The 23,750-nt window shown below is 44.8% G+C and overlaps 1 protein-coding gene across 12 annotated transcripts in view; it reads left to right on the top strand.

Annotated features, from left to right (window-relative positions):
- The window catches only part of RAI14 (retinoic acid induced 14), a 144,217-nt gene that overhangs the window by 70,296 nt on the left and 50,171 nt on the right, over window positions 1-23,750 (top strand). For 9 of the 12 annotated variants that reach the window (XM_082724452.1, XM_082724456.1, XM_082724455.1 and 6 more), the window contains exon 3: window positions 19,880-20,010. In XM_082724452.1, the coding sequence (XP_082580578.1) occupies window positions 19,880-20,010 (131 nt within the window). Of the gene's footprint in view, window positions 1-19,592; window positions 19,749-19,879; window positions 20,011-23,750 lie in introns of those variants that run through there. The other 3 variants (XM_082724460.1, XM_082724459.1, XM_082724450.1) reach the window with 2 other exon arrangements.

The following is a 23,750-nucleotide window of genomic DNA, read 5'->3' as shown; positions in this document are numbered from 1 at the left end:
ATTTTGTAATTTAATGGAATCACTAAAGTGTTTCATGGAAATTATTTCCAAAGGGTTTAAGTGCCTACAGCTTCATAAATCAGAATGGAGTTTCAGCAGGCGGAGAAATGGTGGCATCACAGATCTGTATCTCTCAGTCTGGACAGTTAAATATCAACCTATTTGCTGTGGGGGTTAGGAACCTGCATTGGAGTCTAATTTCCTGTGGTACCTCTAGGCCCGGCACAAAGTGAGGTGATGATACAGGTAATTATGACAAGGAGACATTTATTTAGGACTTAATATGTGCAAGGTACATTGTATGTGGTTTTCCTGCATTATCTTGTTTTAACTGCACAATGGCTCTTTGGGACAGGTGGCTTTTAACCTCTTCTGAAGGGACAGGGACAGAGCTGGGGTATGCATAGTAATGTGGGAGAAATCTAAGTATTTTTGATGCCAAGCTGGCCTAAAATTCCACAGTTATGGACTCACCTTGGGAAACCTTTTGATTAGGTATATTGAAATTTAGTTTAAATTAGAGTATTTACATGAAAGTCTGTGTACAGTGTGGGTGTGAATAAATTCATATCGTGGTGAGAAAAGGCACAAAAGTTCCTTAGTGTAATATGAAAAATTTTCTGAGAATTAACTTTAGTTCGTATATTGAAAATCTTACATATGTATTTTTAAAGGACTATTTACTTGAGAGAGAGAGAGAGTGTGTGCACGAGCAGGGAAGGGGCAGAGGGAGAGGGAGAAGCAGACTCCCCGGTGAGCAGGGAGCCCCATGTGGGACTCAATCATGACCTGAGGATCATGACCTGAGCCAAAGGCAGTCATGACCTGGGGTCATGACCTGAGCCAAAGGCAGACGCCCAACAGACTGAGCCACCCAGGTTCCCCATGAAAAAATTTATATTTTTTAAATTTAAATTTTAGTGAACACACAGTACAGTATTGGTTTCTGGAGTAGATTTAGTGATTCGTCACTTACATAAAACACCAGTGCTCATCACAAGTGCCCTCCTTAATTCCCACCACCCATCCAGCCCATCCCCCCCCTCCTCCCTCCAGTAACCCTGTTTGTTCTCTGTAGTTATGAGTCACATAGCTTGATTCCCTCTCTTTTTCCTTTTCCCCTAAAAATGGATTTTTAACGTTTGCTGACATTTTACTTGATTGTGTAAAATCTGTAGAATCCCATTTATGTTCTAAGTAATTGATGTAGTCCCTACAAATAGAACAATTCTGAGGTGGGATAAGCAGGCAAATCATTCTAATAAAGGGCAGGATGTGCTGGGGGTAGAGGTAGTGGTATTTAAGCTGGACTGCTAGGATTTTTGAGAACTTCAAGAAAGTAGTAGTAGTCTAAAATGTTGGAGGCAGGTCCCGAGAATGGTTTGGCTTTTATAAATACTAGGGGGGAATCACAGGGTTATCTGAATTAATCCCTGTCATTCATCCCAAGATCACCACCTTCCAGCAGAATGCCCTTTATGTAAGGAGAGGGTATTGGTGGAACATATGGTCTGACATTTTGAAACTTCAAGTCTAAAAGCCTGGTCTAGAGTAATGGCAATCAGCCTTGCGTTCCTGTTTTCAGGTTCCAAGTATAGTTTCCATCTTCATTGTTTGATAGTCACATGAACAACCTTCTTCTTTGTTACATGACATTTATGTCAACCAAAATTTCTAGATTTTTGTATTCTTACTTTATTCATATTTGGGTAATTGGACCATATCTTTGAAAAGTTCTACAGGAGCATTTAAGTAGGGGTATTCTTGGTCTTTGCGTGTTTAAGAACGTGTTTCTGCTTTCTGCGCAGCTGATGGACGGTAGGTTAGATAAAATTGCTCTGTGATGCTTGACTCCTCTCAGAACTCTGTTGGTGGTGGTCCCTTGTCTTCTGGGTATTCAGAGTTTTGCAGAAATGTGAGCCAGCCTGATTTGGGAGACTTTGAAAATAAGCAGTTTCTATCTGGATACTAATTTTTTTTTTTTTTTTTAATCTCTATCCTTCATATTAAAAAAAAAAAAAAAAGCCAACAAAATGTGTCTTCAGATACTGGTCTCTTCCCTCCCAGCCTTCCCTCTCACTCATTCTAGCTACTGCTTAGAGACTCATTTCATTTTCTCGATAATCTTTTCTTTAGCTCAGGGTAATTTGCTTTTATTCTCTTATTTCTTAACTTTGTTCAGATTTCTCCATCATACATTATGTTGCCTGGATCCTTTTAAAATATTTTTTCCTCTCCTCCTTACTGTCTTTTTTCCTTCAAGTTATGTTTGTCCTTTCCTTTAATTTCAAATCTTCTAGATTTTTTGGTCTTCTCTTCCCTGTTCCCAACCCATTTTAAATTTGGTATCTCCATGTAGTCTTCTTTGATTCCAGATTGTTCTATAGGGAAATTTCATAGACCTATTTTTCTCCTGAATCTAGTTGAAAGCACACGTTAGGAAACCTCTCTGGTTTCTTAAAGACTCATTCTGTCACAGGAATAAATGTGCTCTGATTCTCAAAGACATTCTCTTCCTTTGGACTGTGGACTGTGGGGAGCTTTACTTAGGGCCTGTGCTGTTTCTCTCAGCTAATATTTATAGAAGGCTGTGATCATCTAGAACTGAGGGAAGAGATGGGTTCTATCAGATGTTTTAAGATTCCTTTTCAAATATTTCAGTGTACCCCAACCTCTCCCCACCCCAGCCGCGGCCAAAAAATAAAAAGAAAGGAAACTTAACAGTTGTCAGTCTACACTTTGCCATTCGGAAGTCTGATAGCCTAAGGAGGTTATGGATCAGCTGACTGCAACAGGAAGCCGATCTATGCCAAGTTCACTGGCAGTGGATGCTTGGAATTCACTGGGGCAGCATCCCCTTCTGGGCTGGGCACAGTGGCCTTCCTTAGGCTCTGGCCACACATGCCTGCGCTGCTGGTCCTTTGTGCTTCTTCAGTGTCTTGTTAGCACATGGGGTACTCCATGGTGGCCCACCCTTGCCATCACCCTTGATCCCTCTGAGTTGGGCACTAGGAGTAGAGTTTTCCTGGGATATCTTCCAGGCATGTTCCTATGGGGCAGACAGGCAGCTTGTCATTGTCCTTGGTCCTCTTGGCTTTTCCTTAGACTTATCCGATCTGCCTAAATCTGTAAGAAATTCCCTGAAGTCTGGCTTGTGGATATCCTCTTTCCATAGCTTCCTGTGCAGATAGAAGCTTTCCCTTCATTTTAGAGGCTGCAGTTCGTTCTAACGGGACACTGATAAGCCGCTCAAGATATTTAAGGCATTGATGCATTTTCCCAGGATCCAAACCACTTTGGTAGCTTGGCTTCAAATAGAGCTGCAGCTGGAACTCCTGGATTGCCTACAGTCTGCAGCCGATCTCATCTGTTCTTTAGCCAGTCAGGAAATCTGGGCTTGGCCTTGGGCGTATACTGTGAATGTGAACATCAGCCAATCCTAGAGGAAGAGAACCACTATTGAAAATAAAGCAGTGGGCATTCCCTGAGGAGTGTGAATAATAACCACATTAGCTAACACTTACTGAATGCTTACCACGTGCCAGACACTGTTCTGAATAGTTAGCAGATATTGGATTCATTCAGCTCTCCCGATGACTCTATGGTAGAGGTTACTCTGATGACTTCTTATCTTACTGTCGAGGCACACAGGGCTTAGGTCACTTGCCCAAGCTCTCCTGAGGTGGAACGGAGCTGTTCTGCATTTCAACAAGTGGGACTGAGATTGGAAATCTGATGGTGTAAGGAGTTTGGATTTGTTGGAATGGAGAGAAGGGAGGCGGCTGATGGCTGCCAGTGCAGGGAGGTGTCAAGAGGAAAATGTGAAGATAACATTTAAATTGTTGCCGTGGAGAAGAGGAAAGACTACCTTGAGGGAAGCAGGAGAGCTGGCTACTTCCTTAGTATTTTTACTAGCAACATTATCTTTGAAAAAGCTCCCGGCTTTGCTGGTATCTTTGCTTAGGCAAACACTCATTCACTTGACAAGCATTTATTCATCACTGGCCACATCGGATCCTGTGCTAGATGCCTGGGATACAGATCTAAGGCCTGTGAGCCCTGTCCCTGAACTCATACTCTACTGGTGAGTAGAGGTACACCAAGTGACTTTTAGTAGAAATTATTTTAAGTGGTAGTAAGTTGTATGTAGCATATCCTGGAAAATGGAGCTTCAAAATTGCAAAACCATCTGTGTTTTTATTTCATTGTGTTTTTTTTTTTTTTCTTTAAAGAGTTTATTTATTTGAGAGAGAGAGCACAAGCAGGGGGGAGCAGGAGAGGGAGAAGCAGGCTCCCCGCTGAGCAGGGAGCCCAACATGGGGCTCCAGCCTAGGACCCTGGGATCATGACCTGAGCCAAGGGCAGATGCTTAACTAACTGAGCCACCCAGGTGCCCCATTATTTCATTGTTTTAATAATAAATGAACTCATTTGTTTTCAGTATATTTTCAAACTGCAGATTCTTGACCTATATGTTAAGGTCAAAATCCATAGCCCAAGACGACACAGTAGAATTCCAGTATTGCATGACTGAAGTTGGTCCCTTCCGGTGATTTTTCTGTGCGTTTACTTGGCATCTAGCTCAGTCATAAAATTCTAAGGCAAGACAGTTCAGGAGAGTCCCTTGTGGTATCCAAAAGGGTAATGAATGAGGCTTCACAAATAGGAACATTGTTAAAATTTCCAAAGTTTTCTGTATTTGCTAGTGTCCTTAGTTTGGGTTTCTCTGTTTCTCTTACCAAGAAATGCACAGTTCCAGAGTCACATGTTCTTGGGCTTTCCTTGGGAGCCCTATGTCTTCCAGGGACTGGCCGTGCAAGACGGCCATCTAGATACAAGTTCGTGTGATGCCTTAGTGAAATCAGACTGATGATAAACATCATAGCCCCTCATCTTGAGCTCTTAAAAAACGCTGCCCTCTGCCTTTAGATGTCAGGAAGAAATAACTTCTTGGAACCAGATATTTTCCCCTGTGGGTGGATATTAGAGTTTATTTTGGGCTTGCTATTATTGGAGTGTAGAAAAGCTATAACAGATATGCCCTTTCTTGAGAACTATGTATTTTGGCATAAATAAATCAGTGGTGTCTCTTGCCTCAAATATATTAAAATATCCAGACTACTTAAAATTAACCTCTGATAACATTAGACAAGTGTGCTTAGATGTCTGTAGTATTTTGATTATTTAAGTCACTTTAGAAATTTGGAATAGTAATGATGAATTTGGAACAAATGGATTGTCCCCTCCGGTTGGAGGAAAGTTCTTTTTTAATTACTGAGTCATTAAAGAATATTCAGAGATTTATTAGGGGAGTCATTTTGGAAGATGATGAAGATTTCTGCCTTCAAAGATGATCTTTTCGGGGAGTCAAATATTTCTAAATGTACTGCTATCTTCTCTTTTACAAATGAGGAATCAGAGATGGCTAAAGCTCCAAGCTTTAGTGTGGGGTATGGCAGGGGCTCGGGTGGGGGGAGCAGAGCAGAGTGGAATTTAAGATTTGAAACTGGATTAAGAAAAGTCTTCAGTTGTGTGTAGGAGGGTGCACTAAAAAACATGGGGTCTCCTGTTGGCCAGGGACAGCCATAGCTGACTTTATATAGGAAAGTGAGCTAGAGTGGTAGGCGAAAGGCTTTAATTAGCAGGGAAGTGGGAGACAGGGATGGGAGAGAGGAAGGAGAAGGGAGAAAGGAAGTGGGGGTAACTGGAAACAGGCCAGTGAAGAGGTTATTGATTTTCTATTAAAAAAAAAAAAAAAAGTATGCCCCCTTTTACCCATTTCAGCCCCCCCCCCCACAAGGAGTAAGGAGGGTCTACATTTTTTAAATAAAAAATACAGCCCAAACAAAGCATAGCTTACTCTCATACCTCATCAGGTTAAACAAGCCAACAATTAATATGCCTGCTTTCGGGATGGGAAAAGGAGTCCAGCATAGTGAGCCGGCTTGCCTGCAGTCACGCACTGAAAGCTTCCACCACGCAGAACCTTTTTTTTGGCGGTGGATGACTACAGACAGGAGGAAGAGCTGGGATGCGGAGCCGTGGCACCCCCGTTCCTTCTAGAGCATCGCTTCTCCTGCCTCCGCGCTCATTAACTTTACAGATGCTCTGGGCACCAAATAGTTTCTTCATTTAAGCATTTTAAAGCAAAGGAGTAATGTGAATCCGCTGGAATCTACAAAAACAGGCGGGTAGCTAGATCTGAATATAAAAGAGCCGCGCAAATCAAACAGGGCCTGGGCTGCTGGGAGCCTGCAGAGGCAGCCTTGGCGCTGGGGCAGGGTTCCAGGAATCAAGAACCTTGAGAGTCCTGTTTGTTGGCGCGCTTTCCACGTGGGAAAGAGAGCGGGAGACCCAAATGGAGGAGAAAGACCCATAACACCTCCTCCGCGCTCGCAGGAGCAGAAGGATGGCTAAGCTTCGAACTTAGAACTAAAGAACCAGGACCGGAGTCCAGGAACTAAGGATGAAACCACAGTTTTAGTACAACACAGCATGGCTGCTGGCCTAGAAATAGCCTTCTTCTGCTTGCATTGGAAGAATATTGGACAAAGAAGGTCGCCGTTACTGTTGCTGTGTCACAAATGACCTGGAAATCAATGGCACGAAAACTTTTTTGTGTTACGGGCACAGGTGATGGGTCACGTGTTCAGACAGGATGCCCGAGCGGCAGCAGGGAGATCTGTACTTGAAGATGTCGGGGACTCAGATGGGGACTCAGGTTGAAGCCCGAGGGTCACTCGCAGCCTGGGGACTAGAGTCATCGGGATGGACACTTCTTTAGTCACATATATGGCAGCAGGGCTGAGACGGTCAGATGGTGCACTCCACCTGGGACGCTTGTGTATGGCTTTGCACTTGGCTTTGGCTGTCTCACAGCGTGACAGTCGGCAGAGAGAGAGTGTCCATTCCCAGAAAGCCAGCTGGAAGTTGTATGGCCTTTTCTGACCTATCACTGAGAGTCAGAGAGTGTCATCTTAGCTATGTTCTGTTAGCGAGTCAGCTCAGAGTCAAGGAGATGGGACACAGATACACCTCAAAGGATTGACATCCGTGATTTGTTTTCCACAGGCAGTTAGAGAAATTAGATCAACGAAATCTCCCTTGATTATCTTAAATTCAAATGTAAACATTTATTTTAATACCTATAATTAGAAAGACAAATGTTTCATTAAAAACACCAATAGCTAATGTTCCTAAACTGAAATGTAAAGAATTCAAGGCTACTAAAAAGGGCTCATTTTCTTTTTATAGTATTCTGCTGGGAATTTTTTTGGTGGTGACCTGGCTTCACTCCTGCTCTCAGACTTTGATCCAGTACTTTCTGTTAACTCGGCATCTGTGGGATCATCTCAACAGTAGGATAATCTTCTGAAGTGGCTTATAAAGAGCCCTAAAGGAAAGGTGGGGGGAGGGGAAGGCTACTGAAGTGTCTCTGATAAACCAGGATTAATGTCAGAACCTCTCTCCTGGTGCTCTGAACCTGTCCATGTGCCCCAGGAGCTTGGGCAAGAGGAGAGCCCCATCTAAAGTGTCTAGCATGATGCCTGGCAAAAGTCCGAACCCAAAGGGTATTGGGGTGGAGGAGGTGGAGTGAAGGCATTGGCCGTAGGAATGGAAACCAGGTCAGTGCAAGGGAACCAGGAGGGCAGCCGTAGCAGCTGATGGACTGGAGAGGTGGAGGGAGAAAAGAGGGGCCCTATGGCTTGGGTGCCCACACCGCTAACCGAGGCAGGGGCATCGGGCTGAGGGGCTCATCTGAAGGAGGGTGCAGGGAGCTTGGTTCAGGCCCATTTCTCTCTGCAGGGGGGCATCTTGATTGCCCATGGATGCTTATTAAGAGTGGACATGCAGAAAGATAGGACTGTTGATTCATTGTCTTGTCTAGTTCAGCATTTTAACAGATGCCAACTTGGTTAGTGTCAGGCTGGTTTGTCATCTTCGTTGTTGTCACAGGAAGAAAAATTCTGGCTGAACAGAATCCCACAGAGCATTTTTAAAGTTTGTATTCATATTTTTTTCAAAGAGACGTTGGGGAGTCTGATGTGTGGCCGTGTAGAATGACACCTGGGCATGATCAGGACCAGAGATCACCCCGATCCTCTACCCTGGCCGTTCAGATACCTGACGTGCATCTAAGCGTTTGACTTAAGACTTTGTGAATGAAATCATTTCATCTGTGAAATCTGTCTGGTTCCACTTGGGTAAAGAGCAAAGCTCCGGGGTTGTGGCTGCTTATCAAGCTCAAAAACATGCGAAAAGTACCTACGATGTTTGCTTGAATTCTAGCCATACATGTCTCCAAGCATCCTGTTGCTCTGGCCTTGAGATGGTCATTGTTACACACGTACTGCCCTTTAAGCAGTGAGTATTTCTTTCCATCAATCAAATCCCATTTATGTGTGTCCATACCTATCCTATATGTGATTATATAATACACCTGGACCTGTATTATATGTGATTATATAATAAACTCTATTAAAATCATGAAAGAGCTTACTGTTCAAGGAGGCCTTTCTGTGAACATGCTTCCAAAGTAAATAATCCTCCTTTAAATGCTTTTGTAGGACTACAGATTTCATAATAATGTCTGCTTTAGAGGTGGTTCCTGCATTTACAAGGGACTCAGAGCCCAGAGTTCCTGGTCGCAGTGTCATCAGACTGTGGTCTTGCCCTCGGGCACATGCAGCCCACCACACTGTGAAGTTTGTGCTGCCTGGTCCTGCTCCATGTGATGGGCATCGGGAGGAGGGGGTCAGGGGTGGGGGCGAGGGGCAGCACTGAAGTAGAAAGGGCACTGAAGGTCTGGGCTTTGAATTTTGACTCTTTCTTTTTGGCCTTGTAAATTTGGGTGAAATTCTTCTGTTTTCTGGACTTCAGTTTCCTTGTCAGTTAAATGGAGGCTGGAAACCCAAAATCAAGGTGGCAGCAAGGCCGTATGCCCACTAACGGCTCTGAGAAGACGCCTTCCTTGCCTCTTTAGCCCCTGGTGCTCTCCAGCAGTCCTTGCTTGATGGCACCAAACTCCCGATTTGTGTCTCTGGCATCACTTGGCCTTCCTCCCTGTCTCCTGTCTTCATCTCTCTTTCTCCTTAGAAAGACACCTTTCACCAGACCTGGGCCCCACCCTAACCCACCATGACCTCATCTTAACTTGATTACATGTGCAAAAAGCCTATTTCAAAGTAAGGCTGTACCCTGAAGTTCAGGGAGGGCATGAGCATTGTGTGAGGACACGATTCAACCCAGTGTACGTGATTATAAAGACTTAAATTCGTTCCTTATGGCCCCTGGAAGGGAGGGGCACATAGCAGAAACTCAGCAAATCACATGAAGCCATTTATAAGGCACGACCCATTCGCTCTCCAACCTCGCGACTCCTAGACCTCATTCTTATCCCTGCTCCCACAGTCACTTCACATATCTGCTCACTGGCACCCCCTGTGCTCTTGATCCCGGAATGTCTGCCTCACCCATCTTTCTAGTCTTCAGTCCTCAAGCTAACCACCCCTTGTTCCTGTCCTTCCCAGGGCTTCCAGGGGAAAAGCACACAGCAGTCCCAGTTGGGTTATGCATGGAGTTGCCATTCCCACTCTTGGCTGGACTTCCGGGACTGCTAGAAAACCCCTTTATTCATTTCAAGTGGGTTTTCTTTCTCATTCAACAGTCCCCTCAAGGCTATTGGGAACATTGTTCCAGCTTTGTCGCCCACCATGGACCCCACACACTTCACCTCTTGGTTCCCCAAGAAAACAGAAGCCAGAAAACAAGTGGACTTCTTCTCCCACCGCATCTTGGTCTCTCTCAAATTAATACAATTGTTAAAAAAAAAAAAAAAGTTGTGAACTCCTTTAGAGCTGAGGTTACTGCATATCCATCTTTCTCTGTCGAGGACCTCCCAGAGTTTCTGGCCTCTTGCAGTCCCCCAAACACCACATAAATGAGTGCTTCAACTCCGTTGACTTGGTTAGAATCATTTTTTCCCCTGAAAGATAAAGGTGATTTGACCTATTGCCAAACTTACCTCCACCCCCTTGAGACTGCTTTTACCTCTTGTGGCATGATTTTTTTTTTTTTAATTAACAGATAATGTATTATTTGTTTCAGGGGTACAGGTCTGTGATTCATCAGTCTTACACAGTTCACAGCGCTCACTATAGCTTGTGACATGATTTTTAAATATAACATTTTAACATTGGTCAGCGTAGTCAAAGAAATGAATCTGATAGGATTATGGAGACTTTCAGGACATTTGTAGACTGGGACAAAGGCATCAGTGGAGAAGGGTTTAATCTACAGTGGCTCCTAAGAAGTAGGGGGAAAACAAAGCTGTTCAACAAACAGCTCTGAATTGAGCCCTTACCATCTGGCAGGCGATGGGTGGGCAGGAGGCCAGGGGTTTAGTGGTGAACAAGACAGATGCTGGCCATTGGCCATGCCCTGGAACTCCTACTCCGGTGAGTGGGGGACGGTCTGCAGACCTCTAAAGATACTTCAGAAATACTACTTAATTACAGTTCTACTGAGTGCTGTGGAAGAGAAGCATGAGTGAGCCTAACTAGAGGAACTAACCTGGTCCAGGTGGCTAGGAAGAGCTAGGAGCAATGGGAAGTGGGAATAGGGTACCTGGTGAAGGGGTGGGGCAGAGAGACCAGCCTGTTTCTGGATGGAGGTGCTTAGAATTATGCATTATGTCCAAGACACAGAATTTAGTGTTTGTGTGGAAAGACCTCAGGAATCACTGACGCAGTCCATTGAGGGAAAGGGGATGGATTTCAGGGTGGGTGACAGAGACGAGTGACCTGTGTGTGTGAATAATCCGAAGTAGAGGTGTGGGGAGAAGGCCAACCTATTTTAGATGAACTTCTTCATAAGTATTGGTCTGAAGTGATTAACATGATTGGAAAGTTCTTTATGAAACTGCTGGGCTCTGTGAAATGGTCTAGTGTTTATGTCATGATGGACTGGACATTTTCTTGCTGTCCCATTGATTCCAAGGCCTCTCTTGGATCAACTCACTGTTTACTGAATATCTCTTGTATTTTTCAATCATTATTTCTTGTCTTCTCTCCATTAACCTAAATATTACCCACTGCAAGGCATAGTTCCTTATCCAGTTAAAAAAGCCTTCCCTCTCTGCCTACATGAAAAGACCCTCCCTTCTTTTGTTGTGATTCATGGTGTGACTCACTTTATCATTCTCATATTCTGTTTTGTCTTGTTGACATATTTCTCACATTGCTTTACTTTATCTACATGGAAAATTCAGGAAGAACTATGCCAACTATTTAAAAAGTACAAAATAGTTGTTGGGTGAATGAATGAATGTAACAGCTATGGAATTTTCTATACAGTTGATGAGAAAATAATCATTCGGGCCTGTGGCTTGCTGGTTTCTTGTCCTCTGTCCTAAAATATGAAGGTGTGCTCTTTTTCTTCTTCTTCTTCTTCCTTTTTTCCCTCTGGATGGTACTAATCTGAAAACTTTCTAGCGAAAACACGGTCTACTTTGTGTAACTTTCATCTTTCTGATTATATTGGCAAAATAGTCTGCACTTCGTAAACTAGAGGGAGAAATGCATCATTTCCAAAGATAATCTCTCAAATAAGCTTGTCCAGATGGCTCCCAAAGCACAGCCATACAACAGGAGCTGTGCTAATTGGTGATGATTAGGGTTTTAGTGTCTTTCCTACAGAAAGTCAAAGAAACTCTTTCTCTTCTGAGATTGCTCTGTGCCCCGGATTATTTTGGTTGGGTTGACCTATTCCAAACTCAAACTTGCCTACTAGCCAGATGTCTGTGACCAGTGAGTTTCCACTGGTTTTTCACTTCCTAATGATTAAACCAAAATAAAAGAAGGTGATGCCATGTCTGGCCGACCGCAGACATTGCCAGTCACCAAAGCCTCAGCGTTCATCACGCGGTCGACATGGTGTCTGCTATCCTTGCAGGAGGCAGGCAAGGCTTTCCAAAGGCCGAGCTTCGAGAGAAAACTTGTAAGCAAGTAGTGTCATTTGGAAATGATTTGATGAATAGGAAACTTAGAGGCCAGCCATTGAAAATCTCATTTGTGATAAATTAGCAGGAATGTTTGGAGCTTACACTGTAGGTAAGGTCTGCCTTTCCCACGTGCTGCCCTTCATAGCTGACACATTACACATGTCTCTGCAGCATAACATATGGCTTCCTGAACTTGCAAATATGGCCTAAATGTGCTCTGTTGAACTAGCATCTGTTTAAACAGTCTCCTGGAAAGCTGAGCCATGTTCAATAAGATAGTTAATTTCATGTCTGCGAATGTTTTCTCTAGGGCCCTTTAAAATGTTATTTTTAGGAACTGCAGTAGAAAATTTACAAATTTAAATTTGCACAAAGGCATTACCTGCCTCTGAAAGGGTAATGGACCATCAGTTCTAAGCTGTAAATATTAAAAGATTCATAGAGCATGAATCACAAAGAAACAGCACAGAAGATCTATTTCAATAATAATAGTCACCATTTTTGGAGTTCCTAGTCTGTGCCAGGCCCTTCATGTACATTTAATTCTCGGGATAATTTGCAAGGAAGCGAGATCCTCCCATTTTGCAGGCAAGGAAATGCCCATAACCTGCTCAAGATCACTTAGGTGGGAGGTGGGGAGCTGGGATTCCAGCTCAAAAGCACTAACCTCTGAAGCCGTTTCTCATTCTACACCAGCAGTTCTGGACTTTCGCTTATTGGTGGACTGGGGATAAGGATTTAAGCCAAAGACCCTTATGAATTGTGTGCGAGCTCTGGCGTGTTTGTGCCTTATTCTGAGAAGAGCCCGTAATTTGAGCAGATTCTCAAAGGGATTGGGGAGACCTCTTCCAGAAGCAGATTTTGGCTCCAGGCTGCTGCCTTCCTTTTTAGACACGAGGAAACCACGTGCGTAGAACACAGACTGTCCAGAGGCACTCGGTGCTCTGTTGATTTGACCAGAAAGTGAACCGCAAGCCTTCTTTCTAAACAGTGCGCGTGCGCGAGTGTGTGAAATAAATCACATATAGAGATAGGTGCATGAAACAAGAATGTAGCATTTAACAAGTGAACCTCTGTGGAACCACTAACCAGGTCACAAGCTAGAGCACAGGACCCTAGGATACTCCCAGGTGTCCCTCCCTCCTCAGATGGCCTCCCTTCCAATCCCTATTCTGACTCTTAAGGCATCGGTTTGCCCTCCAAGCACGCATCCCTAACCAGAGGGCTCTGTCTTCCCTGTTGTCACCCACGTCTCCATATAGCGGACTGTAGTGTTCTATGCCGTGCTCTTTCAGCCATCTTGTTTTTTTCTCCATCCCTGTTGTGTGCTGCTGTACTTTGTTCCTTCTGTTGATTGATAGGTTTTAATGTTTCTTCTGCTATTGCACATTTGATTATTTTTCATTTCTGCCTGTTATGAGTAATGCCTTTGTTAAAATTCTTCTACACATCTTAGACACAAGGTGCATGTGCGACTCTCAGCGAAAGCATAATATGTATTAAGCTTTTGTGAGAGACAAAATATTTAGTCCTATAAGGAGAAAGTAAAGAATTCTTTTTGTCTCCCACCCCCTTCCTTCATGCTTCTGTGGGTAGCCTTTGCATAATTTCCACTTGTCCCCAGACTTGGACTAAGAATCAAAGAGCACACTTGAACCTGAGTTCAGGGTGCTGACTGAGATCTCGGGGATCAGAGTCTCCAGGAGGAGGCATGGGTGATTCTCGTGACTGGGAGACAGTGGGTTCACCCCGATGAGTTGATAAGACCTGGCCCGTGGTTATGAAGAGGCTCGGAAAAAGTGTACCTAGATTAAAATATTGGACAATTGGCTTTAGAATATTTAAGGGAGTAGAATAGTTAAGGGAGTTGGATTTATTTAGCCTATTAAAAAAAAAAAATCCAAAACATGAATAGTTGTTTGCTAAAGAATGAAAGTTTAATAATTGCAAAAAAAAAAAAAATTGCTAAGACAAGAGAGATTTAGGTTAAGGAAGAGGAGGGTATTCCAGCTAAAATCAGCAACACGTACCGAGCATGTGTTAGGTACCAGAGGAGCAAGAAATAAAGGCTGTTGTCAGTGCCTTCAGGGAGGCAAAGACAGGGAAACAAAAACAAGCAGGCACCTAGCTCTGGAACAAAGGACACAATATTTCACCGAGTCTAAACTGTGGGCTTCAGGCAGCTGAGTAGGTGGCCCTCTGAGACATCATGGAGGAGAGAAGCAGACAGAGACTACCACCTAGGGCTTGAAGAGCCTGCAGGGCTCCAGGTAGGCTTTAGAAGGAAACCTTTTCATAGGCGGATGGCATGACAGAACATTCTAAAGCAGTGGCATCCGATGTGTTTTCTCAGGAGTCCCCAGTACAAATATATATCTTATGTCACCACCCAGGATGTATACATTATCAAAACTCTCATAAAACATTTAACTTAATTAAATATGATAGCATCTGATGTTTGCTGTTTTTCTCCAAGCTCATTTTTTGTAGATGTGGGATGAACCCGCTTGCAGGTTGATAGCACCATTCTGAGGGTACCAGGAGCCCAGTGTGGATGGAGGCAGAGCTAAGCAGCTCTGTGGGAGGGAGTGCCACTTAAAGGAGGGGATTTCCATGGGAAGCGGTGAGGGGGGAATGGGATGTTTGTGTGGTGATGGGCTCTAGAAGCCTGTCCCGATTCTAGAGTATGAATGAATTACGTTGGGTTCTTATGGCAAAATTTCCAACTTCACCTATCATATGATCTGCTTCTGACACCAAATGGTTTTCTCTGTACCCACAGCCAATCCTCCAACTCTTTCGGCACCAGCAAGGTGTCCCAGGGTGCACTTACAGTATCGTCAGACCCCAAGTTAAGGGGCTCAGTCCCACAAAATTGCTTCCATTTCAAATACTGTTTGCAAGTCTCTGGCCAACTGGACATCTGAACAGCTAGCTATAAAGTTGTTGTTGGTGGTGGTGGGGGGTGTTCCCACAGCCCACTCCTCAGATTTGATCATTTGTGAGATGGCTCACAGAACTCAGGCACTTTGCTTAGTATTACTAAGTTTATCATAAGAATACAAATCAGGAACAGCCAAATGGAAGAAACGCACAGGGCAAGATGGAGATGTGTGTGTGGGTGCGTACGTGCAACACTTCTACTCCCTCTCCAATGTCATCGTCCCCCCAGCGCCCCAATGTGTTCACCAACCTCGAAGTTCAACCCTCTGGCTTCAGAGTGGGTTAAGTCTTTCTGGAGGTTCCATTTTATAGTCATAATGGATTAAGTTATTGGCCATTGCTGATTGACTCAGTCTGTAACCTGGAGGTGGAGTTAGGGCTCAGAGTTCTAACCCTCTAATTAAACATGGCTGATTCCCCTGCCAACCAGTCCCCATCCTGAAGCTATTTAGGGGCTTCCAGCCCCTAATACCATTAGCTCATGTAAGGGGGCTTATTATGAATAACAAAAGATACACTTTGCCCCTATCATTTGGGAAATTCATGGATTTTAGAAGCTCCAGTGCTAGGAACCAGGGGCAGAACCAAATCTATTATTCTCATATCACGGTATCACAACCTTACTCTGGCCAGCCCTCCTGTGAGACAGTAGATTGGCCAAGATAACTTTTGATGCTTGGTTTCAGTTTAGTATCACTCAGCAGAGGAATAGAGGGAAGAGAAGAATTTGCTTCTGGATTCTCACAGAGCACGGACATTAAAAGTATTTATTAAACATCTGTTTTATCTCATCTTGTGATGGCTATGGAATTTTTGGTGTGGAATGCAGCACTGGGTAGAATGGTTTTATGGGAGAAAATACAGGGATAATCTCCACGGACGGGTTTAGGAGAAGAAGGTGATAGCACCTTGAAAGCCATGCTTTCTGGAAGAAACATGGTACAGCCCGTGCATATCAGAATGCCTATGAGTATCACTGCTCGCCTGGCCCAGGACTAGAGAGCTCAGTCATGTTAACGTCACCTGCTTGTGAGTGCTGGCTGACAGTCTGGGTAATGTCATTTCAAAATCTGGATTTAGAGATTAGAGAGAGGTTAGAGAGAGGGTTAGAGAGAGGTTAGAGGGTTAGAGGACAAGCTGGGATCCTTTTTGCCTCCACTTTTAGCATACTTGGAAAAATTAACAGTAAACTCTTACTTCTTTCTCATTTCCCATCCAGTGGTCTATGTTCTCCCCCAGTTCTTCCTCAGGTTTGCTCCTGCCTTCCTGGTTTGTTTTGAACTGTTCTCTTGGCTCAGACTCTAAGGCCAATATGTATAGCATCCGTTTCCTTCCTGCCACTTACCATGAACCCCTTCTGCAGCACAGACATGTTGAACGGTGGTGTGGATTATTTATTAAATCTTTGTGTGTGGGTAGCCATGTTCTGTCCATCTCATCTGTTCTAATAGACAAGTAACTTTTGGCCTGCAATAAGGAGAAACTAGATAAAAGAGAAGGATTTTAGATCTCAAGGGATGTGCCGTTGACCTTGTCCTCCAGTGGTGGTGGGGGGGGGCATCTTTCTTGCTGTGCCCTCTAGAAACAACTCTCTAAATATCCACATGTAACTAATTTTAGGGAATCCGTAGAACCAGATTTTTCTTTACCCGAGTTGAGTGCCTTAGCAGCACTGAAAAGGAAAATCCTTTCATGTGGCCTTTCTTTGCTTAAGTACTTTTGGTCATATCCTCTGAAGCTTAATATCCTTTTGATCTTCCCAATCCAGTTTTAATTTGGTCAGTTGAAATTAGGGAAGGATTTAAAGACAGCACTAATAATGTGGCTTTGGGATCATGTAGATAGGAACCTTTGGTCCTGAATGTACTTTGATGAATTTTTTTTGTTTTGTTTTGGCTTGTCAAATGCTGTCTGGGGGAAATAAACTTCAGTCTGTTTCTTGGTGTCAGTCTGTTTCTTGGTGTTTGCTACGTTTTGCTCTTAAGTAAAACTTCGCATTCTACCAACAAAGGCCCGTGCTTGAGGCAGTGTATGTTTTGTTGTTCTTCTGCAGTAGTATGTCTGGTTTATCATTGAAGATAAAACCTAATGTCGTCTCTGTGAGTGTATTGATAGTTGCAGAAGTGTGGATGACATTGGCATAGATGCGTTCTTAACTTATTAAAAATATTTAGAGAGCTGTCATGTAGAGCTGCGCTGTCCTATATGATAGCCTCCAGCTACTGGCACTTGAAGTCTAAACTTAACCATTCAATTCCTTAGATACACAAGTCACATTTCCACTGCTCAGGAGCCGCATGTGGCTAATGTGATATTGACTGTTTGGGCCTGATAATTCTTTGCTGGGGTGGGGTGGGGGCCATCCTATGCCATGTGGAATGTTTAGCAGCATCCCTCGCCCCACCTAGTAGAGGCCAGGAGCATCTAGTCACAACAATCAAAAATGTCTGCCCAGATTGTCACATGTCCCCTGAGGAACAAAATCTTCTCTAAGTGAGGATAACTTGCTTATTAGTTCATCCAGTACAGATATAAAACATTTCCATGAACCAAGACAATACTGTTCTAGAATAATCTTCAGCAAAGTTTGGTTGGGGGGCATTTATAGATTAAGCATTTTGAGCTTGAATCAGATTAGTCATCTGGTCCAAAGCCCTGGGAAACTGAGGCACTGAGTGTAAAGTTTCGCAGGTGAGGTAAACACAACACCAGGCAAGATCAGCTCAAGGCAAGATTTATTTAAGGCACTCTCTGGCAAAGTTTCAGGGCTTGGGAGAAGGGGAGCCAGGAAAGTCGTGCTGGGAGGAGGTGGGCACTCTCGGGCGAGGTTCCACGACTAGGAAAGGGGAAGTTGAGGAAGTTGGCGGGGGTCTTTTATCGGGCCAAGGTAGGGCATGGGCCCACGTCCATATATGGTAGGGTATTTGGTGATTGGAGGGTATGGCGTCGGGGGTCCTGATACTTCTGTTTTCTTGCATAGGTATCGGGTTAGCTATGGAGGCGTGACCTGGGCATACATCATTTTGGCAGGAGAGTCAAGGGTTAAGGAAAAGGGCTGGGGGGATGGAGAGGCTGGTCGACTGCGCCCCAGCAGTCATTTCTGTTGTTCGTCCTGCATTCCCGGAGCCCCCCAACCCAACATTGAGAGGCTTGGGGTGACTGAACGTCCATAGCATGGATGTATCAATCTAGTTCATGCAGCCTAGAGGACAGACTTCTGATTTTCATATCAACCTATTTCCTCATTCTTATGTTCTCGCACTCAGTGGTGGCTCTGGGGAGGACAGAGTCCTGAGAAATGGGAAGGGCCCAGTCCTGAGCCTCAAAACAGATTCCTTACCTTAACCTTGTGCACCTCTGTTTTACTCCTCCATGACCTGTGGCTTTCTTTAAGGCTGGGGTTGGAGGGGTGTCTGGGACATCTTGTAGACCCACCTTTGCTGTCTCAGAAAGTGGAGCCCTGTTGGGTTTCCCAGTTATATCAGTGCAGAGATTGGGAACATGCTGCTTGGGCCATGGAAGGTTGTAGTCCTGTAAAATTTCCTTTTTGTTAACTGTTAAATTTCTAGTATCTCCTCCATCGGCTTCCATGCAGTGGTCCATGGGCAAACCTTTAAAATGAAATGCCTGGAGGTTTTTGATCTTAAGAGGTCATGAGGAAGCAAGAGAGCCCTGCAGAAAGTTCTAGGGAGGGTGAAGGAATCTCCCTAAGGGTGCTGGTATCCACAGCAACGGGGGCTGGAAAGTAGGCTTAACTAGGAGAGATCTGGAGGGCAGGCCGGCCTGCAGAGTGACCCAGAGGCCCCAAAATGTGCCCCAGGATCTCATCTCCCTGAATTAATCCTGTATACCTCCTGCACCTCCCCATGACTCTTCTTCAGTGACTGATTTTATTCTCTCCTCTGTTCCAAAGGCTTCAGTGGTTCACTGCTTCCTTTTCACATGTGAAACTTCCTGGCCTTCTACTCAAGGCCCATTTGCTCTTGTATGGAGATCTCCTCTTTTCCTTTGTAAGAGTAAAAACCAGTTTTTATGCACATGAAAGCTTTATTGTTGCTGTGGTTCACAGAATGATTCTGTCTGAGGCTTGGGCTTGGCATTGGTGGAGGCTTTGCTCCAAGCCACTTGATGTTTAAGAAGTCACTCAGGAAGAAGTTTTGTTTCTTTTGTTTGTTTGTTTGTTTGTTTTTCTTTTAAAGATTTTATTTATTTATTTGACAGAGACATCACAAGTAGGCAGGGAGGCAGGCAGGGCCGGGGAAAGCAGGCTCCCCGCTGAGCAGAGAGCTCAATGCAGGGCTGGATCCCAGGACCCTGAGATCATGACTTGAGCTGAAGGCAGAGACTTAACCCACTGAGCCACCTAGGCGCCCTGAAGTTTTGTTTCTGATGATACTTTGTTGAGTTGGTAGCCCGGATAGCTACTTAAAATCATTATGCAGCTCAAAAGTCAAGGCCCAGGGAACAGGCCAGAAAGAGTGGCAATGAAAGCAGGCGAAGAGCTGTGTGTAAATAAACCCTTGAGTAACCTTGGGCTGTGGGCCGGTTTGGTTCTGTAACACCGTGGGCCCAGTGAGCTGTGGCCTGGGTCAAAGGCCAGTATCCCGAGGAGCCAGCTGTCAGAGTTTAGCTGCAAACAAGCTAATGTGTAAACTTGCCTCGAGGTCTTTTCCAGTGGCTTCATTTTCCCAGCCTCACTGAGAAGAAGGGGCTTTATTTCAGGGTTTGCTGACCAGCTGCTGTTCCACTAATGTTTTCCTTTGGGAAACCGGTCTTCTTGAGTGTCTCCCCAGTGAAGGGGAAGGTATCCGATTTGGGGACAGCTTTTGATTTCAGTGATGGGAGGGTGGGGACCGGGAGGACTGGGGTCCCGCTCGTCAGTGTGACTGCGGCCACTGTTGTTCACTAGCTCTGCGTCTCCCCTTTGCTCCGCAGACCAACGAGTGGAACAAGAATGATGACCGGCTGCTGCAGGCTGTGGAGAATGGGGATCCCGAGAAGGTGGCCTCCCTGCTGGGCAAGAAGGGGGCCAGTGCCACCAAGCACGACAGCGAGGGCAAGACCGCGTAAGCTCAAAAGATTGGTTGCTAACTGTAGCGATTCTGGCTTCTCGAGAGTGTTCTCTGGAGTCCTTGGGATCCATGAGGCAACTTCACAAATGCCTTGAAGGAGACTTTGTGAAATGACTGTCGTCTCCGGTTCCTACCCCTCATGTTAAAATGGGTAGGAGGAGATTTTCAAGTTCCAAATTGCACACTGGGCTTTACCGTCAGTGGCTATGTTTGTTTTCAGGTGTAACCAAAGATTGCACCAGAGACGAAATAGAACCAGATTGCAACCAAGTGATACGTGGGGAAGGAATTCTGTCTGACATTAGAAACAGCATAAAAGAGGGTAATTTTTTCATAGCCCTCAGGCCTTACTATTTATATTGTTACTTCTTTTAAAACCCCTTCCTTAATGTTGATCAGTGATTACATGAGTCGTGTGAATTTTGCATTATACTTTGCCGTTGCTGGTACTCTTGCCTGCCATAATTAGAATTACAGATTTGATTAAGGGGTGTGTGTGTGTGTGTGTCTGTGTGTGTGCGCACGCGTGTGTTTATCTGTATCCGTGCTTACTCTGGTCATACTGTAGAGAGGTCATTGACTTTGTAGCTAAGCTGACTTCTAATCTGGACTTCGTCACTCATGAGTCATGTAGTCTTTGAATCTTAATTTATTCAGTTGCAATGGGAGATGATAATATCTAACCACTAGGGTCATTCTGAATATAAAACAAGATCCTGACTTTGGTTAGGCACCTCCAAAAGCAGGTTCTGAGACAAAGATTTGAGTGTGAGCTGTTTCTCTAGCCAGCGCTCCCAGGAGCACACAGGAAGGCCTGAAAGCCCAATGGTTTGTTACTGACGGGCTCGTGCTATGGGCAGCTGGAACCCCATCCTGCTAAGACCTTTGGGAGTCTCTTTTTAGACTCAGAGGAGGGGTTGGCCTCTGGCCCACAGTCTGTTTTTGTAAATAAAGTTTTTTGGGGGGCACAATAGAGCCAAATCCATTACGTAGCATTGGCCGTGGCTGCTTCTGTCCTGCAAAGGCAGATCGGAGGAGTTAAGGCTTACAAACCCCAGCATACTGACTCTCTGGCCCCTTGCAGAACTAGTGTTCATACCCAGGTTCCAGATATGCCTGAGAGTTACCCAACCCAAGGGGTAAGGAAGCTGGGGTTTCTGTTCCTAATCACTTGTCCCTCCAAGGTGGAGCGCTGCTTCTAGGGCCCATTATGATCGTAGGCGGAACTGTTCCAGGAGATTAGGAAAGGGGCACCTCATAGCTATCTATAGGCACCCTATGTAAAGAGCTGGCGATGGCCCCCAGTAGGAACCTGATCGAGCCAGTTCCCTTTCTTTCCTCTCCTCGATGAGTGGCTTCTTGATCCTGGCAGCTCCTGACCTAGACTCACGTGGGGTACTTTAAAAACATACTGATGCCACAGGCACTCCAAATGTTCAGAAACATGTCGTCCTCGGAGAGGCCCAGGGATCAGTATTTTTCAAAGCATCCCATCCAGTTCAGCCAGAGAGCACCATCATCCAGAGACGAGATTGACTCTAGATTGATTGACAGATAGTGAGAATAAAAGGCAAATTTTCAGGAGAAGATTGAGCCTCACATTTGAAAATTTTGTCAATAAAACCCTCTTCCTGGAACCCGCTGAACCCTACAGCGTGGACACCAGTTCCATTGTTGAGGGTCAGTCAGGCTCGGTGGTAGGCAAGGGGAAGAGGGAAGTGTTGTCACGCAGACCGGAGTCTGGTTCCCTAGGAGCCAGGCGCGTGCTCTCCACGGAAGCCCCAGGTTGAGCTCCTCGCTGTCAGCTTGAGTTTGACTTCCCAACTTTGCAGAGGCCCGTGTCTCGGGTGTGGGGCCCAGGGCCATGTCCTGGTGGATTCTGAGGCGGGAGGCAGGGTGGGCCAATGATCCTATTGAATGAGTTGCCTACTCAACCTTACATAATGCTTTGATCTTAACCCTCTTGCAGTCTAGATTGTAATTTCCTTGACGGAAGGGTCTGTTTACCTTATAGCTCATCCCTATAGTGACACCATCTAGCCCCCTGCTCCCCTTACAGATACTCAAAAAAGATTTCTCAAATGCGTTAATTACCCTTTTCCCCAGGAAGCCCCATTTGGAGTCCGGGCTTCTGAGCATCAGAGGCAGAGGCCACACTCCTAAACTTGCTGTGAGAGTTTTGGACTCTTGTCTGCTTCTTGTCCCTGGGCTCCTGCTGATCCCAGCTCCCACAGTCTCCTACATCCCTCCGAGAGAGACGGCAGATAGATGTTTCTGATAGTTTTGTCCAAGACAATACTCACAAAAAAGAAAGTGGAAAATTTAGGTTAGCAGCTTAGCCACAAGTGTTAATAAACTTGTACTTTTTGTTAATAAGATGTTAATTATGGGTCGAGTAGATGGCCAGGTAGTTAATTTCTCTCTCTTGTTGTGGGAAAATATACATAACATCAACCTTACCATCTTAACCATTTTAAAGTAGTCTTTTCATTGACACTAAGTGCATTCCCAATGTTGTGTGACCATCAACCTTTAGTTCCAGAAATTCTTCATTGTCCCAAAAGGAAACCTTGGGCTCCCGAAGCAGTGACCCTCCTCAGCCTGCCTCCCTTCCCCTGGCAACCACTAATCTGCTTTCTGTCTCTGTGGATTTGCCTATTCCGGAGATTTAATATAAATGGAATCATACTATTGGACCCCTTGGCTGTGGGTTTTTTTTTTTTTTTTAAACCAAGTGTAAGGTTTTCAGAGTTCATCCTTGCTGTAGCACAGATCAGTTCTTCATTCTATTATCTTTCTTAAAGATTTTATTCATTTATTTGAGAGAGAGAGAGAGAGAGAGAGAACACAAGCAGGGAGGAGAGGGAAAATAAGGCTCCCTGCTCAGAGCCCAATGTGGGGCCTGATCTAGGACCCCGAAATCATGACCTGAGCTAAATAAAGGCAGATGCCTAATCTGCTGAGCCACCCAGGCGCCCCATTCTCTTTTCTTTTAATGACAGCAGTGAGTATGACAGACCAAAATCACCCCCTCTGTTTTGCAGATGGTAAAACCAAGGCTCATGGGATCTGCCTCTCCCTGAATTAACTCCAGAACCAGTTCTAAGTTCTACCCTTGCCTTCATAATTACAAGTCTGCTTTTTTCTTTTCTTTTCTTTTTTTTTTTGCTTTGATGACTTCTGTGTAGAAAGTTAGAGGAACTATTAAAAAAAGGAAGAGAAGGTCTTTCATTATTTTTTCAGTGGAAGATTTTTCATAAATAATCATCTGTTAACATTTAATTTTTCTGCTTGGCATAGTCCTTAAGATGATTAAAGTTGCTAAGTGATAACTGCAAGGGTTGAATTGTCAGAGGCCGCACGGGGTTCAGTCTATCTCGCTTCATAGTTTCATTCAAACCTGGTAGTTCTGGTATCCAGAAGAAGGGGGCGCTGTGGGGTTGGACACCATGCCTCCTGTCCCTTTGGCGGCATGGAATCATGCCTGGCCCAGAGCTCTGTTGTTAACAGGAACCCCAAGCGGTGTTGTTCCCTTGGCTTCTGTCCCCTCACCGCCAGAGGTCTGCACTTCCATGTTTGGGTTAGTCGAATCCATGCATTCCTGCCCGAGTACACCTGTGTCTCCCTCAGTTTGAAGATTTTTCTCGACCTGTGGAGACTTCTCCTTTGTCCTGTCCCATTCTCGCCACATGCATTGGTTGGGTAGCATGCAGGCTAGTAACTGAGTCCGTGGC

Source organism: Mustela nivalis (genome assembly GCF_964662115.1).
Source record: "Mustela nivalis genome assembly, chromosome: 3".
NCBI lineage: Eukaryota > Metazoa > Chordata > Mammalia > Carnivora > Mustelidae > Mustela > Mustela nivalis.
Note: the sequence above shows the minus strand (reverse complement) of the source record. Positions and strands in the feature narration are given on the sequence as shown.